The 18,302-nt window shown below is 44.9% G+C and overlaps 1 protein-coding gene across 3 annotated transcripts in view; it reads left to right on the top strand.

Moving 5' to 3' along the window:
• The window catches only part of PIK3C2G (phosphatidylinositol-4-phosphate 3-kinase catalytic subunit type 2 gamma), a 168,250-nt gene that overhangs the window by 96,494 nt on the left and 53,454 nt on the right, over nucleotides 1-18,302 (top strand). For all 3 annotated transcript variants that reach the window (XM_040345483.1, XM_040345484.1, XM_040345482.1), the window contains exons 17-19: nucleotides 907-1,000; nucleotides 5,739-5,833; nucleotides 6,314-6,494. In XM_040345483.1, coding sequence (XP_040201417.1) covers nucleotides 907-1,000; nucleotides 5,739-5,833; nucleotides 6,314-6,494 — 370 coding nt within the window. The remainder of the gene's footprint in view (nucleotides 1-906; nucleotides 1,001-5,738; nucleotides 5,834-6,313; nucleotides 6,495-18,302) is intronic.

Below are 18,302 nucleotides of genomic sequence, written 5' to 3'. Positions count from 1 at the left end.
TTTTTTCTGCAGGGTTCAGGCCGAGTATTGGGCGCTTTAGGAAATATTCTCCCACCTCATCCCCTACTGACTAGCAGGGCTGTCTTAATGAGAGGGCACACCTGGGCACTGTCCAGGGGCCCCAGCTGCATGGGTGGGCCCCTGCACTTTCACCAAAGCAGCTGGTCCTTGAGCCCACACTGCCCCGAAATTGGGGGCCCCATGATGGCACTGAGAGTGATAGATACACAGGGGGGGGCAGTCTGCCTCCTACCTACTTAATGTCTGTTTACCTGCACTGTCATCATTGTAGGGGCCCCAAAGCATTAATTTGCCCAGGGGCGCGTGATGCCATTAAGAAGGCCCTGCCGACTAGCCTTCCTGTTATATTTCTGCTGTGCATCAATTTGTTTCTCAAATACAGCTCACTGATCATTGTGTTATCTCTCATATATCTCTGCTGACCTTCATCAGCTGAGCATGTATAAAGTAGGAATCCCTTTTATATTACAACCTATTTTTGAAGCAGTTCCCCATCATTGTCTTATATTTAAATTTTCCATAAACAGCTTTTCATGTCCAGAGTAAGATGGAGTTTCCCCTAGTATATAGTAACCCCACAACCAGTATTTATCACACTCCTCACTCTGGATTTATCTCCCATGGTATTTACCCCATCCCCAGGATATTAGTTCCAGCCCAGTATTTATAGCCTGCCTCTCAAAATTATTCACCCTCCCCAGTATAAATATACCCCTTGGTATCCACCTTTCACCTAATTTTTTATCCATCCCTAGTATTTATTTACCTCTTGGTATTAATCCCCCTTTCAGCGTTTATTTCCCCCCTCGTATTTATCTACCAGACCATTCTCCCCATCTTGCAGGTTTCTTTTACTTTTGTCTAATGGTTCCCAATTTCCTCCAGCTTCTCAGATGGAAACATTCGTGATGCGGCCTGTCGGCAGATCGGGAAGATGTCAGATGACGAATTGCTGGAATTCCTGCCACAACTCATTCAGGTTAGAATCCCACTGTGCTGTGTAGATTGAAAAATGATTTCAATAAACACCTCCAGCAATCTATCTTCCAGCCAGAGGCATTGTGGGACTCACAGGGTTCAACTTTACATTCTTCTGTCATCCTCCTTTCCCTCTGTTATCATCCCTCTGCCCCTTGTTATCATCCGTCTCTCCCCTGTGTCATCATCCACCTCTTCCCTGTATCGTTATCCTCCTCTCCTCCGTGTCAACACCCTTCTCTCCTCTATGTCATCATCCTCTTTTTTCTCTAAATATCATCCTCCTCTCTTTTGTTTCATCATTCTTCTTTCCTCCATGTCATCATCTTTTGCTCCTCACTGTCACTATCCTAATTTCCTCCATGACATCATACTCCTTTCTCTTTGTCATCGTCCTTCTTTCCTCCATGCCATCATTGTTCGGTCCTCTGTGTCATCATCCTCTTTTCCTCCATGTTATAATCATTCTCCCCTTGTCACCAATCTCCTTTCCTCCATATCATCATTCTTCTCTCCACTGTGTTACTATAATCCTTCTCTACTCTTTGTCATCATCTTTCCTTTCTCCATGCTATCATCCTCCCTGCTTCTGTGTCATCATCCTTCCTTCCTCTATACCAGGGATATGAAATTAGCGGACCTCCAGCTGTTGCAAAACTACAAGTCCCATTATGCCTCTGGGTGTCATGCTTGTGGCTGTCAGAGTCTTGCTATGCCTCATGAGACTTGAAGTTCTGCAGCAGCTGGAGGTCTGCTAATTGCATCTCCCTGCTCTATACCATCATCCACTGTTTACTATGTGTCATCATCCTCTTTTCTGTGTCCTTCACCTCACCTCTGCATCTTCACTATAGTTGTGCGCAGGGGGTGTTCCAGGTGTGCCTGGGCACACCCTAATCACTATGGGCTGTGCCAATTCCCCCTGCTGCCCAGGCTTCCCCCTGTGTTGCCCCCCACCCCCACCCCACAGTGCTGCTGGCTTCCCTCTTCTCTTCTCCACCCAGCTGCTGGGGATGTTTCAGGATGGAGAGCGGGGAAGAAGCTAGTAAATGTAGCGCCTGTGTACTTTCAGTCCAGGTGCTATCTTAAATTTAGAGGGGGATTAGAGAGTTAGTTTACTCTCGTCCGGCTAATTTATGTAAAATTGGGCCTCTACTGGGCTCCTCTACTGGGCTCCTCTGGGCTGTACTGCCAGTTCATTTTGTGTTCCAGAGATACCTTTCCATCTCTGGGCGACAGGTGGCAGCAGTGGAGTTCAGTCTGAAGCGCCTCTTGCCAGCAGCCAATTAGAGGAGTTTCTCCCTTGCAGGGCATGCTGGGGGTGGGTACTTCTAGGGCAGACGCCATCTTGTAGGCTGTCTTCAGTTCTGTTCCTGGTTCCGGGTGCGGCACCCACCTTCAGGGTGTGCGCATATCACGGGCCCCGGCGATATGGCCTACTAGGCCAGGGCGCACGTGCTACGCAGTGTCCTTAGTTCCGGGACCACGATGGCCCGGAGCAACTGAAGCTGTGGCCGTCCCCCAGTCATCCACTGGGTCCCCAAAATTCTGAAGAAGATCCCAAGTGAGTTGTGCTGTTCGATGGGGAGTCAGTCTGAGGTGAGCCCGGAGGCAGGCGATCCAACAGGGCCTAGACAATCCATCGGGGATCAAGGTGACCGGACACTGACAGTTTGTTTGATGGCAACCTGTCAGTCAGTGACCATTTGAGAGACTATCTGAGGGAGATTCAGGCAAATTTGCATTTTTTGAGAAGGATTCGCTCTATCATCTATGTTCCAGAGCACGGACCTGTGGCAGAGGTTCCACTCCTATTTCTATTTGAGCCAAGTATGTGGCAGAGACTTGTTCCTTCTCAAAGTTCCGAGTGATACCCTGGCTGCCAGGTCAGCTTGAGAGGCCTGTCAAGGTACACTATACCCACTCCGGCTGGAGTGGCGACGAGGGGTTAGAGTCCCATTGGAAGCAGGACTGTTTTTGTCATATATAGGCCTGAATCTGCAAATTCTCCTTTCACCAACCTATCTCTATCTGCCTCAAGTTAATTGTTTGCCGTGTTGGGCAAGAATAAAAGCACAGAAAACGACACCCTGCTGTTTGGACATTCCGTCATTGCTCTCATCATCATCATCCCTAGACACATCACAGAGGTAACATAACATGCCGACCCAATCTAACCAGCGGCTCCTGCGGGGGTAGCGCTACATAAATATGTAATCTACCGCTGCCTTCCTTTCTAAATGCACACAGTGTACACACTCGCTCCCTGTGTTCATTCATAACTGAAGCAAAGTACACTGGGCCAGATTCTCTTGGAATGGCTTATCTATGCGGCGGCGTAACGTATCCGATTTACGTTACGCCGCCGCAAGTTTTTCAGGCAAGTGCTTTATTCCCAAAGCACTTGCCTGTAAAGTTGCGGCGGCGTAGTGTAAATCACGCGGCGGAATTTAAATTCGCCGGGTAGGGGGCGTGTATCATTTAAATGAAGCGTGTCCCCGCGCCGAACGAACTGCGCATGCGCCGTCCCTAAAATATCCCAGTGTGCATTGCTCCAAATGACGTCGCAAGGACGTCATTGGTTTCGACGTGAACGTAAATGACGTCCAGCCCCATTAACGGACGACTTACGCAAACGACGTAACTTTCAAAATTTCGACGCGGGAACGACGGCCATACTTAACATTGTTGCGCCGCACTTAGACCACCATATAGCAGGGGCAACATTACGCCGGGAAAAGCCTAACGTAAACGTTGTAACTTTACTGCGTCGGCCGCGCGTACGTTCGGGAATTTGCGTATCTAGCTAATTTGCATACTCGACGCGGAAATCGACGGAAGCGCCACCTAGCGGGCAAAAAAGAAATTGCAGTTACGATCTGACGGCGTAAGAGACTTACGCCTGTCGGATCTAATGGATATCTATGCGTAACTGATTCTAAGAATCAGTCACGTAGATACGACGGGCCAGATTAGGACTTACGACGGCGTACATGGCGCTGCGCCGTCGTAAGTCCTTTAAGAATCTGGGCCACTGTGTTTACTATGCCTCAGTTTGTGAATGAACAAGAAGCCGCTCAGCAAAGAGCACTTCTCATTCATTCATTGCCCCATGCAGCTGAGGCTGCAGAGAAAGGCATATGTGTTTGAGCTTTGGGGTACACACCCTAATGCAATAGGCTGCGCACACCTATGATCATCACCCTCTTTTCTCCTTGTCAACATTCTGCTGTCCTCCATACCATCATTGCAATCCCTGTGTTATCATCCTTCTTACCTCAATGTCATCATCCTTCTCTCGTCTGTGTTATCATCCTTCTTTTCACCATGTCACGATTCTCTACTCATCTATGTCACTGGGCTGGATGTGGCCCATGGGCCATACTTTGGCGACCCCTGTGACACTTGAGTGACAGCTCTGAGTCTGCCGCTATCATATTCAAGATGGTGGCACCCAGCAGCAGTTTCTGGGCTTTTGAATGTTTATACAAGGAAGGGTTTCACAGGCAAATAATATGCCTATGTAGCGCTACCCCCGAAGGAGCCTCTGTTTGATTTGGGATCGGCCTATTAAGTTACCCTGGCGTTGTCTAGGGGTGCAATTGCAGATACAAACAGTGAGCGAGGGTCCAGACAGTGAATAAAGTTTTTTTCCAATGCTTTATTTTTCCAGGCCAACATCAACATCAATTGGGAAGGGCAAAGCTGATGAATAGAGAGAGAGGAAGAACCTTGCAGTATCAGGCCTGGATATTAAATGGAGCAGTCAGTACTGCTCTGCGTAGTACCAATTTGTAACTCGTCGCCACTCCAACTGAGTGGGTAAAGTTCCCCCCGGACAGACCTCTCTTTACAGGCCTGGCAGCCGAGGCGCCACCTAGGATTTCTGGGAGGAACAGGCCACTCTCACAGGCCCGGCTCTGGCCTCTGCCACAGGCCAATTACAGTAACTGAGCTAGATAGGTAGATGGAGCGAATCCTCCCAGTAGATTTCTGCATTGGTCACCAGATGACAGCAAACATACCTGTCAGTACTCTGGTCACCGGATCCCCAATTGGTTTGTTCAGGCTCTGTTAGACGACCTGCCTCCGAGCACCCCTCAAACCGACTCCCCAATCGAACGGAACCCAGCCCGGGATCTTTTCAGTAGAATCGGGAACCCAGCAAGTCGCTGGGGTCCCCTGGTACCTCCGGGTGAGGTTCCAAGCGGTCTGCAACTTTGACCAGGTGGGCCACGCCGGCGGGGTCCATGGATGCGCGCACCCTGAAGGTGGATGCCGCACCTGGAACGGGGACCCCGCGAAGATTTTAGAGCACATGACACCTGTCACAGATATACTCCTCTCCAGCACGCCCCGCAAGGTAAAAACTCCCTCTGATTGGCTGCTGGAGAAACTTACTCTGCCAGAACCCCTCTGGCGCCAATTGCTGGCCAAGGATGATATTGCATCCCTGGACCACAGACTGACCCAGTGGACATTTCTGGAATGACAGAAGTCCCAAAATGTAACCAAATAGTGAATGGGAGCAAGGTAACTCTCCCATTCCCCACTAACTTTAGCGTAGTGCCCATACTGAAAGTAAGGGGGCGCTACACCTATAATACATGCAATACACATATAATCTTATAGGAAGATTGTTGATGACATGAATGGTTTAGTGACAGGATCTCTTTAAAGGTTCCAAGCACTCCATCTGCCTCCTCCCATCGTTTTGCTGACATATATTTCTTTGGCAGGCAGTAAAGTTTGATTGGTGCCTAGACAGCAGTCTGGTGAAGCTCCTCCTTGAGCGATCACTGCAGTCTGTCCAGATCGCCCACAGATTATTCTGGTGAGTTTTTCTGTCTTACAGAATGTGAAGTTACCAATAATGCAATCAATACATTTTTTAGTCCACAGAGGAAAAGATAATTATTACCGGAGTAATCAATGTTTCATGCAGGCTATGAATAATCTGTATAATTTGGAGCACAGCCTGTGAGATATATGACAGTATTTATATTTTATAATGTTATTATATTTATATATTCCTCAGTGTGTAGATACTGGTTAACTGATCTGCTACTCCCACTAACACAGTATTCTTAGCTTACTGCTTATGTTTTATTGGGAAGCACATCAATGGTTTTGAGATGGATGCATGGAAAATTAGGGCCATAAAATAGGAATGCATTGTGAGGCATTGCACACCTCATGCCTCACACTCTTCTTAGCAGCTGCAGCTTCGACATTTTTTACTTTTTATTGCTCTCATGTTTAAGCAGAAACATTTTTTTGTGATACAAACATGAATTTTGTTCTCCTCCTGCAGGCTGTTAACAGATGCTACAAATGAATCTCATTATAGACGCTTGTATCAGACGTTGCTGGCTGCACTCCAATTCTGTATTGGGAGTGCCCTAAACGCTGAATTCTCCAGAGAGACTAAAATGATGGGAATTCTACAGAAAACCGCTGAGAGGGTCAAGAACGCCCCAGAGGAGAAAAGACAGGTCTCTGCCCTTCTTGTATATTATTATTATTATTATTATTTTATTTTTATCTACTCTGGACTCTAATGTAGCTTTTTGGACAATTGCCCATGTCAATTTTCAATACACATAAGATAATGTTGATAGAAAGCATTTTATACAGAGAATATTATATAGATGAACTTTGCCAAAAAAAATAAAAAATAATAATAATTAACCTGCCACCAACACTTGTGATTAATGTACAGTGCCTTGAAAAAGTATTTGTACCCCTTGACATTTCCCACAACCAGAAACGTAAATGTATTTTATTGGGATTTTATGTGATAGACCAACACAAAGTGGCACATAATTGTGAAGTGGAAGGAAAATAATAAATGGTTTGTAACATTTTTACAAATAAATATATGAAAAGTGTGGCGTGCATTTGTTTGCAGCCCCCTTTATTCTGATACCCCTAACTAAAATCTAGTGGAACCAATTGCCTTCAGAAGTCACCTAATTAGTAAATAGAGTTCACCTGTATGTAATTTAATCTCAGTAAATACAGCTGTTCTGTGAAGCCCTTACGAAGACATGTCCGTCCGCCTAAACTGACAGGCCGGGCAAGGAGAGCATTAGTCAGAGAATCAGCCAAAAGGCCCATGGTAACTCTGGAGGAGCTGCAGAGATTTACAGCTCAGGTGGGAGAATCTGTCCACACGACAACTATTAGTTTTTCACTCCACAAATCTGGCCTTTATGGAAGAGTGACAGGAAGAAAGCCATAAGAAGTCGTGTTTGCCAGAAGCCATGTGGGGGACACAGAAAACAAATGGAAGAAGGTGCTCTTGTCTTATGACACCAAAATCAAACTCTTTGGCCTAATAGCAAAATGCTATGTGTGGCAGAAAACAAACACACCACCTTGAACACATAATCCCCACCGTGAAACATGGTGGTGGCAGCATCATATTGTGGGGATGCTTTTTTTCAGCAGGGACAAGCTAATCAGAGTTAATGGGAAGATGGATGGAGCCAAATACAGGGCAATCTTAGAAGAAAACATGTTATAGTCTGCAAAAGACTTAAACTGGGGTGAGGTTCACCTTCTAGCAGGACAACGACCCTAAACATACAGCCAGAACTACAATGCAATGGTTTGGATCAAAGCATATTCATGTGTTAGAATGGCCCAGTCAAAGTCCAGACCTAAATCCAATTGAGAATCTGTGGCAAGACTTTAAAATTACTCTTCACAGACGCTCTCCATCCAATCTCACAGAGCTTGAGCAATTTTGCAAAGAATGGGCAAAAATGTCACTCTCTAGATATGCAAAGCTGGTAGAGACATCCCCAAAAAAGACTTGCAGTTGTAATTGCAGCGAAAGGTGGTTCTACAAAGTATTCTCAGAAGGGCTGCATACAAATGCATGCCACACTTTTCAGATATTTATTTGTAAATATTTGCAACATTTTTAAAATACATTTCCTTCCACTTCACAATTATGTGCCACTTTGTGTTGGTCTATCACATAAAATCCATTCAGAGCCGGTTCACACAGGGGCAACACAACTTTCAGCGCGACTTTGGGAGGCAACTTTAACACGACTTGAGTATGAATCACAACGCGACTTTGGGCGACTTCAGCGAGACTTTACATGAATCACAACGCAACTTGAAGTCGTTTCCAGAAGGGGGAACTCCACGCCAAATTTTAAATAAAAAAACGGCATGGGTTCCCCCTCCAAGAGCATACCAGGCCCTTAGGTCTGGTTTGGATTTCAAGGGGAACCCCCTATCCTGAAAGAAATGCGTGCCCCCCCCCACCCAAATCCATACCAGACCCTTATACGAGCGCGCAGACCGGCCGGTCAGGAAAGGGGGTGGGGACGAGTGAGCGGCATAGGGGGTTCCCCTTGAAATCCATACCAGACCTAAGGGCCTGGTATGCCCTTGGAGGGGGAACCCATGCAGGTTTTTTATTTAAAATTTGGCATGGAGTTCCCCTGTGGAAGAAAGGGGTTTACCTTAGAACAGGTTCACACTGGGGCGACTTCCTGTAAAGTTGCCTCACTGTGAATGGGGATCCGACTTGGAGGCAACTTCCTCTGAAATCAATGGGTACAAGTCGGATTGAAGTAGTACAGGAACCTTTTTTCAAGTCGGAGCGACTGCAGTAGTGTGTATTAAGACGGCTCCATTCAATTACATTAATTTCTTCATGCAGCGCGACTTGAGGCGACTAGGGGCGACCTGAAGTCGGATCCCAGGTCGCCCCTGTGTGAACCGGCTCTTACGTTTTTGGTTGTAACATGGAAATATGTTGAACATTTCAAGGGGGTATGAATACTTTTTCAAGAAACTGTATCACGTTTAGTGCAATTTATTGCTGGGAGTTTATGTTAATATATTATGCAATTTCTGCAACGAAAAGCTGGTTGCAATTGGTTAAAATTGTCTCAGAATTGTGGTGTGTGTTGGCCAACATCTGACAGCACTACCTTGTACTCGGCTTTCCTCTAAATAATAATTATCCCCCCTCTACTGTGTCATCTTCTCCTCTTTGCTGTCATCCTCCATATTGTCCTCCCCTCCAGTGTGTTCTCCTCTCCCCTCCCTTGTCATCCTTCTTATTGTTATCCCTGCCACAGTGTCCTTCTCTCCCCTTCTCTGTCATTCTATGTATTGCCCTCATCTCCACTGTGTTCTTTTCTCCACTACTCTTTCATCCTCCCTATTGTCCTCCCCTCCACTGTGCCCTCCTCTCCCCTCTGTTGTCATTCTCTGTATAGTGCTCCTCTCCAATATGTCCTCTTCTGCCCTCCACTTTTATCCTCTGCATTGTCCTCCTGTGCACTGTGTCCTCCTCACCCCTCTGTTGCCTTCCTCCATATTGCCCCCTTTCTACTGTGTCCTCTTTCCACTACACTCTCATCCTTCGTGTTGTCCTCCCCTTCACTGTTTCCTGCGCTCCCGCCTGTTGTCATACTCTGTATTGTCCTCTCTAGTGTCTTAGTCTCCCCTCTGCTTTCATCCACTGTATTATCCTCCCCTTTACTGTGTCCTCTCCCTTCCACAGTCATTCTTTGCATTATCCTCTCCTTCACTTTGTCCTTCTCTCCCCTCCATAGTCATTCTTTGTATTGTCCTCTTCTCCCATCTCCTGTCTTTATACATATTGTTCTCCTCTCCACTGTGTCCTTTTCTCTTCTCCACAGTCATCCTCTGTATTGTCCTATTTTCCAGTTTCCTCTTCTTCCATTTGCTGTCATCCTACATATTGTCCTCCCCTCCACAGTCATCCTCTGTATTGTTCGCCCCTCCACCGTGTCCTTCTCGTCCCTCCACAGTCTTCTGTATTGTCCTCCTCTCTACTGTGTCCTTTTCTTCCTCTGCTGTTATCCTTCATATTTGTCTCCCCTTCACTGTTTCCTCCTCTGTCCTCTGCTGTCATTCTCCTTATTGTCCTCTCTCCCACTTTGTCTTCTCCCCTCCTCTGTCATTCTCTGTATTGTGAACCCTTCTACTGTGTCCTCTTCTACGGTCTGCAGTCATCCTATGTATTGTCCTCCTGTCCACTGTGTCCTTTTCTTACCACTGCTGCCAGACTCCATGCTGTCCTCCCCTCCACTGTATGCTTCTCTCTCCTTCGTTGTAATCCTCCATATTGTCCTCTCCACTGTATCCTCTCTCCCCTCAGCAGTCATATTCTGTATTTTCATCTGTGACACACCCAGCCAGGACAGGGGCTTTTGGAGAGGACTGCAGGGTAGCCTCTTGCCTACTGACTATGGGCCCTGGCATTTAAGGGAACACTACTCTTTTGGAGGTGTGTGCCTGGGGGACCCTTGGAGACATGGACTTGAATCAGAAACAAGACCACACCAAGGGTCCCCCAGGCACACACTTCCCAAAGAGTAGTGTTCCCTTAAATGCCAGGGCCCATAGTTAGTAGGCAAGTCTTCTCCAAAAGCCCCTGTCCTCGTTGGGTCTGTCACATCATCCCCTCCACTGTGTCCTCTTCTCCCTCCCGGCTATAATCCTTCATCTTTATCTCCCTTTCACTGCCCTTCTCTAATGCCATCTTTTGTATTGTCCTGCCCTCCACTGTGTCCTCTTCTTTCCTCTGCTGTCATTCTCTATATTGTCCTCTCCTTCATTGTGTCTTCTCCCCTCCTCTGTCATTCTCTGTATCCCCCCTCTACTTTGTCCTCTTATCCCCTCTGTTGTCCCCTCTGTATTGTTGTCCCTCCACTGTGTCCTTTTCTCTCCCCCACTGTCATCCTCTGTATTGTCCTCCTCTCCACTGTGTCTTCTCTCCTCCTCTGATAAAGTCTGTATTGTCTTCCCCTCCACTGTTTCCTCTTCTCCCCTCTGTGACCCTCCTTACTGCCCTCTCTACTTTATCCTCTTGTGTCATTCTCCATATTGTTCTTCCCATCACTGTGTCTTCTTTTCCCCTCACATGTCATCCTCTTTATCCCCCCGCCCTCTACTGTGTCATCTTCTCCTTTTTTGTTATCATCATCTGTATTGTCCTTCCTCCACTGTGTCCCTTCTCTCTTATTCATTGTCATCCTCTGTATTGTCCTCCCTTCCGCTGTGTCTTCTCTCCTTCTCTGGTAAAGTCTATATTATCTTCCCCTCCACTGCATTCTCTGTTACCCCTAATATTGTCCTGCCCTCCACTGTGTCCTCTTCCCCCCTCCACGCTGACATCCTCTATACTGTGTCCTCTTCTTTCTGAACTCTTTTCTGTCTATCCATTCTTCCTCTTTGTCCCTCCTTCCCTGCGCACATTTTGAATGAGTGCACCTTGCTCTAAACTGGAATTCCAGTTCATGCCAGAGGTGTTCAGTAGGGATGAGGTCAGGGCTTGGTGCATTCCACCTGAGTTCCTCTACACCAAAACTGGCCAAACTGTCTTTTATGGAGCTTGCTTTGTGCAAAGGGGCAGAATAATGTTTGAACACCACAAGATAGGAAGTGCACAATTGTCTAAACTGTTCTTGCATGCTGTAGTTTAATAGTAGTCTTTACTAAAAACACTTGAAATCATTTGGATGGGGTTTGTATACTTGCCATATAATGTAAATTATACACACAAATCATCCAATAGCAATAATATATCTTAAAAACAAAGCATAGAAAAAACCTTAATATCTCCCTTATAGAAGTAAAGTTTATTGTAAACCTTGAATTGTTATCATGGATCTTACACAATAAGGACACCTAATATGTATGAATATAATACAGCCCTAATATTCTGGATTGGCCAATGAGGGGATCACTGAACATCAAACTTCCTGCATTCTACAACAGCTGAGATGGTGGACCTCCGCAGCTTATTTGGATCCTGTAAATTCCCCTCTAATCCTCCTTCAGTTTTGGCCAGTGTTTTATGCGCCCAAAGAGCTATCAATTATTTACAGCATGAAGTCTCTTCTACGCTCAGCTTGGCACTTTTATCTTAGCGAGTTTTATATAAATATACAAAAAGTGCATTAACTTCATTATTTATAAGTAGTGACATCAGAATTGCTGATTCTTTGTGAATCCTCCAAACTTGACACCAACTGTTCTGACCTTCAGCAATAAGTGTGCTTAAACATTTCTCTGAGGTCCTAAAATTTGTGTACACTCACAATCTGCTGCTAATCTGCAGGAGTTGAAAGGCATATATAAAAAATGAATGGAAAGGGTTATGGCAGGGGCATTCAGTCCTTGAGGATTGTGCACATATGGGAAAGATGTAATCATTATACCAAATTGTGAAGAAATCACACCCATGGCGACTTGCTAATTGGAGCAAAATCCTTGTCTAGTGGAGGAGTAATTGGGAGGTAAATAGTTATCACAGCCTGTAATACTGCTGGCCACCACTGTACCAAGTTATGCCCGAGTATGCAGGTGCTAGTAATATAATGCACCAATCTTTCTAGGCGTATGAATTATAATATTAGTACACAGATGGGCACTTATTAATTTAGGATATACTGTATAATATCCCTAAGCAAGAAGTACACATAAATATGTAACCAAAAAAGTAAATAGAATACGGATCTTACACCTACTTGAGGGTAACCACCCCAGCTAAGTAACCCTCTGTAATTCCCTACCCCTAAAAACACCCCAATACTTGGATGAAAAATTGGGGACACCCCACATGGAGTCCAAAGGTAGATGATGTCTCCAGGAGATAAACAATGTAAATCCAGCTTGCAGTATGTATGCAACCATACTCTTAAATGTGATGCAGTTTACTGATATACAGCCCAGATGAGCTCAGTCCATGATCCTTTAGGGCTGATACTGTGTCAATGTCCTTGGTGAGTCCTAAAAAACTTCCACAGTATATGACTGTGTGCATTGCTCTACGTCCCTAATACCAGTTGCCCCAGCCTGATACATACAAATGCACAGAGATATGTGTAAAAGTAAAAATAGCAAAAATGGAAATGACATACAGAAATTTGACTTTTTGCTGTTGAATAAAAAAATTAATAAAAATCAGAAATCACTGTCCAGACAAATACAATTTAGATTTTTCATTCCACTCAATTTATAGAAGTGTGGATGTGGGATGAACTCTGAGCATTTTTCTATGGTCTCATGGCTTCTTTGAACAGTTTCCATTTAACAATTTTTACAGTCCCTAGGGTGTTCTATAAGGCCTTTAATGCATACTGTCAGAAGAAATTTTTTAATTTCCATATGACAAATAATATTCTGCTCTAGGAATAATAAGTGGGGGTTCCTAGACAGTGGAATGTCTCAGTTCATAAGACCATGTTATGTAACGTTGGGGTGCCAGATGCTGGGCTGCATGATCACCACATGTACTTTTCAACTCATTTATGCCTGGACATGGGTGTGGTTCCTTTGAGCACACTGGGATACTCTTGGCACAGGGCTTTGCAGGGTAATCGGGGCCTGTGGCCTATGATTTGACTCACCCCTTTGCATTAGCTCACAACTTTAGAAATATCCAGGCCTGACGTAACCAGTATTCTCCAGCTGAGCTTTCAAAAGTGTAAGCAGAGGCAGCTATCTAGTCTGCCACTAGGTGGCTCTGTCCCAGAATAGTGTGTGGTAACAAAGAATAGTGTAATCAGGTTCTAGATCCCTTTTAGCTAGAGCCCTCCTGTAGTGACGTCATGAGTGAGTTAGTGGACATATACTGTATATGCCAGGTTGGGAGTAGCCCAATGCAGTCATGGCTGAGAGCCAGATACCCCATCAGCATGCAGGTGCAGTCAGCTGTGTAGAGACTCTGGATAGGGTTGAAGTACAGAGTGAGGTAGAAGAGCCAGCTGTAGTCTTCCTGTCTTTTATGGTTGGTGGAGGCTACAGTGAGTTGCAAATGGCCTTTCAGGCCGGGTCAAGTGTTCCCTGCAGTGAGTTGTATCACCCTGGAGAACCTGGGAGAAGTGTACTGAAGCTAGAGGTGCAGCTGCAGTAATCCTGTCTCTGGAGCAATTAGGGAGTCATGGACTGGATATATAGAATCTATGGCAAGTCAGAGCCCACTGAGTGAGTACTTATGAGTCATGACCCTTGGAAGGAGAGAGATTGTGCAAAGGAAAGATGGCTTAAGGGTGATGTACCACATGTACCATGTGCTCATTTCACATAATGACTACTGTGGTACGTCCTCTATCTGTTATTGACAAAGTAATGTCTAGTGACCACTGATATGAGTATATTTATGTGATGTGACTGGTTACTGCCATCTTATAGCGCTTACCCTCAAAAGGACCCACTGATTTTGTCCCAGGTTCTTTTGCCACACTAGTATAGTAGCATCCAGGCACCAAGTAACTTTTTGATGCTTTATTGTAAGTTAAGCTTGGATAGGGTGCAGGGAGGCCATGGCATACTCTAGTATCACTATCTGAAAACACAAGGACAATTCTCATTTTCTCAAACTTCTTAACCTCCCTGGCGGTATGATTCTTTCAGAAAAAAGATGCTGAAAGCGGTACCATTATTTGCAAGGAAATTTGGCGTTTTATATTGTAGGCCTGTAATTTTTAGAAATAACTCGCTTAAATCTGACCAAACAAGATTCTAATAGGCATCCCGGGTATGACATTTTTTTAAAAACAAAATTATAAATTATAATATAATAAATAATTATAAATAATTATAACAAATAATAATATAATTATAATAAAAATTATTCAATAATGTAATCAAATCAAAATCACTGAAATTTGCTCAGTTGCAGAATTGTCGCTGTCATTATTTATTTATTTTTATGACGAATTTCCCCACAAATCGCTATCGCACAATTCTGCAAGTGATTATAATTTATTATCGCTGTTTTCTAGCTGATCTAAAACCATTTTTGACATAAAGGGACACTTTTGGTTGCTATGGACAATCTACAGTTTGCAGGCAGAAAGAAAAGTTTTTATTATATAAAAGTACATGTAGGGCACTGGGCAGACCACTAGGGACAAGGGCGGTGTGTATTTTTTACATACAATGCTGTTATCTATAAGATTACAGTATACTGTATGTAATGTGTTTGTTTACGTTTTTGAATTTGGCGCCGTTCTCCGCTCCTGTGCGTCGTAACATCGCAGGGAACGGAGATCGGTGGCACAGGAGGACGCTGTGTGAATCGAGAGAGGACCCGCTCGCTCACACAGCGCGGTGGCATCGCTGGATCCAGGGACAAGGTAAGTAAACAGTGCCTGTGGATCTAGCGAGGCAACCCCGAGTCTGACTCGGGGTTACCGCTCGCAGCATGAAAATCTAACCCCGAGTCAGACTAGGGAATACCGCCAGGGGGGTTAATACAATCCCTTCAGTAGCAACTAAGGGACAAAGCATTATAGAGACACCATAGAAAATGTCCCACTTTAAGCAAGCTCAGGCACTGATGCACAAGGATTAGAAACAGCACAGTCACTAGGAGCCTACACATAGGTTTGTACTCAAAAATGTCTCTAGATACTTGGCTGCATCCTTCCAATATCAGCCAGACATTTCTCCTGTGAACTCTCCTGACCAGATCCTTAATGAAAATCCCTCAATCAATTCCAGCAAGATCCAGTAGAACAGCTCCCTCCCAGCCCTGACACAGCTGGAACCTCGATGATCACTAGAACAGGCCCCTACTTGTGAAACTTCAGCTGCAGTAACCCTTCAGGCTGGGAACTTCTTCTCCTGGACAAGAACCCTGCTGCTCTAGGCCTCAGACTATTTATGCAACCCTCAGTCACCTACTGGGTTTACTCCCCCAGGGATTGGCCAAGACCACATACATATTCTGTTAGTATTTCCCTTCCAGCCCACTACATTCTAGAATCCATTAGAAGACAGAGGGAAGCAGTTGAGCCTGCAGCCAGTGAAACCTAGAACAGCCCAAACCAATCTCACACTGCTCCACTGACTACAGAGGAGTCCAAAAAACTAATCTTACCTGGCATTTCCAAAAAACAAAGTTGGAGGGTGCTACATTCTGAAGAAACATCAGTAAAGTGCGGAAACTGTACTATTGGTGTGGACAGTTCATTTGCTTTTGAAAAATAAAGGCTAATGGCCGGGGATGTCATGGAAAGCCTGCGGCATGGAGTTTGGCACAATATGGCAGTAGTAGAGGGTTACAAGTAGGGGGGTTGTTGATTTATTAAGAAGTGGGGTGGGGACTTGTATCTCTTGGCGCCAACACACAGCCAATCAGATGCCCTCCTAACACATAACCACTACAGGCTTTTCAACAATGAGTCCACACAGACACAACCTCATTACCAGGAGACATTCCCAATAGAAGTTAGGAGAAGGAGGAGTCCAGAAACAGAACGTTTCAATACAAATACAATACAATTCAATTCAAATTTTCAATACTTTACTTGAACAATCAATTAATTCCATATTTATATATTTTAGTGAACCTGTTCCCAGGTGATGGCATAATCCTTAGTTGCAAACAATCATTAAATAAGTGAGGAGTGAGAGTTGAGGAGTAGCCCTCACTTTAAAGGGGTTGTCCAGAGTCCTGCATCTGCAACAGCGGACGCGAGTATCTAAAAAGTTTGGCATGTTGCTTACTTCCCTTCTTTCCCTGAAGAAGGTCCTAGATAATGTTGACGTGTAGCCACAAGCCTGCAGGCTCTATCAGAGACCCATTGGCAGCTTGGTGTTATTTCAGGTCTGCAGGCCCAAACTGTGTTTTCAGATTATAATTTGTGAACATTTGTCTAACATTTTCGTCACCAAATTAGGAAAATTTTTGGAAAAAATATAATCAAATTAGCAAAATATCATCTCACTTCTGTGTTTTAATGTCACTCCATTAAAGTAAAACCTTTTCTGTGGAATTATTTACCAGCCAGGGCAGTTCAAAATTATTTTATGAGAAAGGGTCATGTGATCTCTCTTGTGCTGCCATCATCAACTGACACCGTGCAGCCGTGCCATATGTATTGTAACTAGGGTTGTCCCGATACCACTTTTTTGAGACCGAGTACAAGTACCGATACTTTTTTTCAAGTACTCGCCGATACCGAATACCGATACTTTTTTTTAATGTCATGTGACAGTGGTGTTTTTTTTTTTATTTTTTTTTTTACACAATTTTTCTTTTTTACAATTTTTTTTACAGTGATTTTTTCTTTATTTTTTTTAGAGGGGGGGTAGTGGATTGTCAGTGTGTTTTTTTATTATTATTATTATTGTTATTATTATTTACATTTTATTTTTTAAATTATTTATTGCAATTTTTTTTATTTTTTTTAATCAGCCCTGTTGGGGGGGCTTTGGTGAGATATCAGGGGTCTTAACAGACCTCTGACATCTCCACTTTGAGACAGAGAAAGGGACAAAGGACACAGATTCCCCAGTCCCTTTCTCTGCAGCCTCAGCTGAAATGAATAGAGAGAAGTTTCTCTCCATTCATAAACTGAAGCATGGTAAACACAGTTTACGATGCTCAGTTATGTGAATGGACAGAGTCAGTGATCACCGACTCTGTTCATTCGCAAATGGTAGGAGCCGGGTTTAGCGGCTCCTACCTCCGCTCTCCATCCTGACAAATTGAAGGGGGAGAGCGGCACAGAGGGGGGGAGAAGACAGCAGGGGGGAGAGCGGCACGGAGAGGGACAAGAACGCACGGGGGGTAGAGCGGCACAAAGGGGGACAAGAATGCATGGGGGGAGAGCGGCACGGAGGGGGACAAGAACGCACGGGGGGAGAGCGGCACGGAGGGGGACCAGAAAGCACGGGGGAGAGCGGCACGGAGAAGATTTATAACTCCCCCCGATACCTGACTGCCCAGGTATCGGGTGAAGCATCGGAGCATTTCAGCCGAGTACAAGTACTCAGGAAATGCTCGATATCGGTACCGATACTAGTATCGGTATCGGGACATCCCTAATTGGAACCCATGGCAAACATTCATAGCTACTCTGAGGATTTGACTTCTCCCATTTCTGTGGTCCTGGATAATTAAAAAACTGTGAAACTGGGCTCTAGGTAAATTCCTTTATCCAAAATATGCTGGTAAAACAGATCAGCAACAGGTTACCAATCATATTTTACTGAATGCTCCCCATGTATACTATTGCTGGTTACCTGTCATTTAGTAGATGCTTGTCTTTTTTACAAAGGTGTCACTTTAGGCCCCGTACACACGAGGAGACATGTCCGATGAAATCGGTCCGCGGACCGTTTTCATCGGACATGTCTCCTGGGATATTTTGGTCTGATGTGTGTACACACCATCAGACCAAAATCCCAGCGGACAGAGAACGCAGTGACGTGGCGGTGACGTGGCGACGTGCGCAAACCAGGAAGTTCAATGCTTCCACGCATGCGTCGAATCAATTCGACGCATG

The sequence above is a fragment of the Rana temporaria genome, chromosome 3 (assembly GCF_905171775.1).
Source record: "Rana temporaria chromosome 3, aRanTem1.1, whole genome shotgun sequence".
In the NCBI taxonomy this organism is placed as follows: Eukaryota; Metazoa; Chordata; class Amphibia; order Anura; family Ranidae; genus Rana; species Rana temporaria.
The sequence above is the reverse complement of the archived record's forward strand: the minus strand, read 5'-3'. Positions and strand labels throughout refer to the sequence as shown.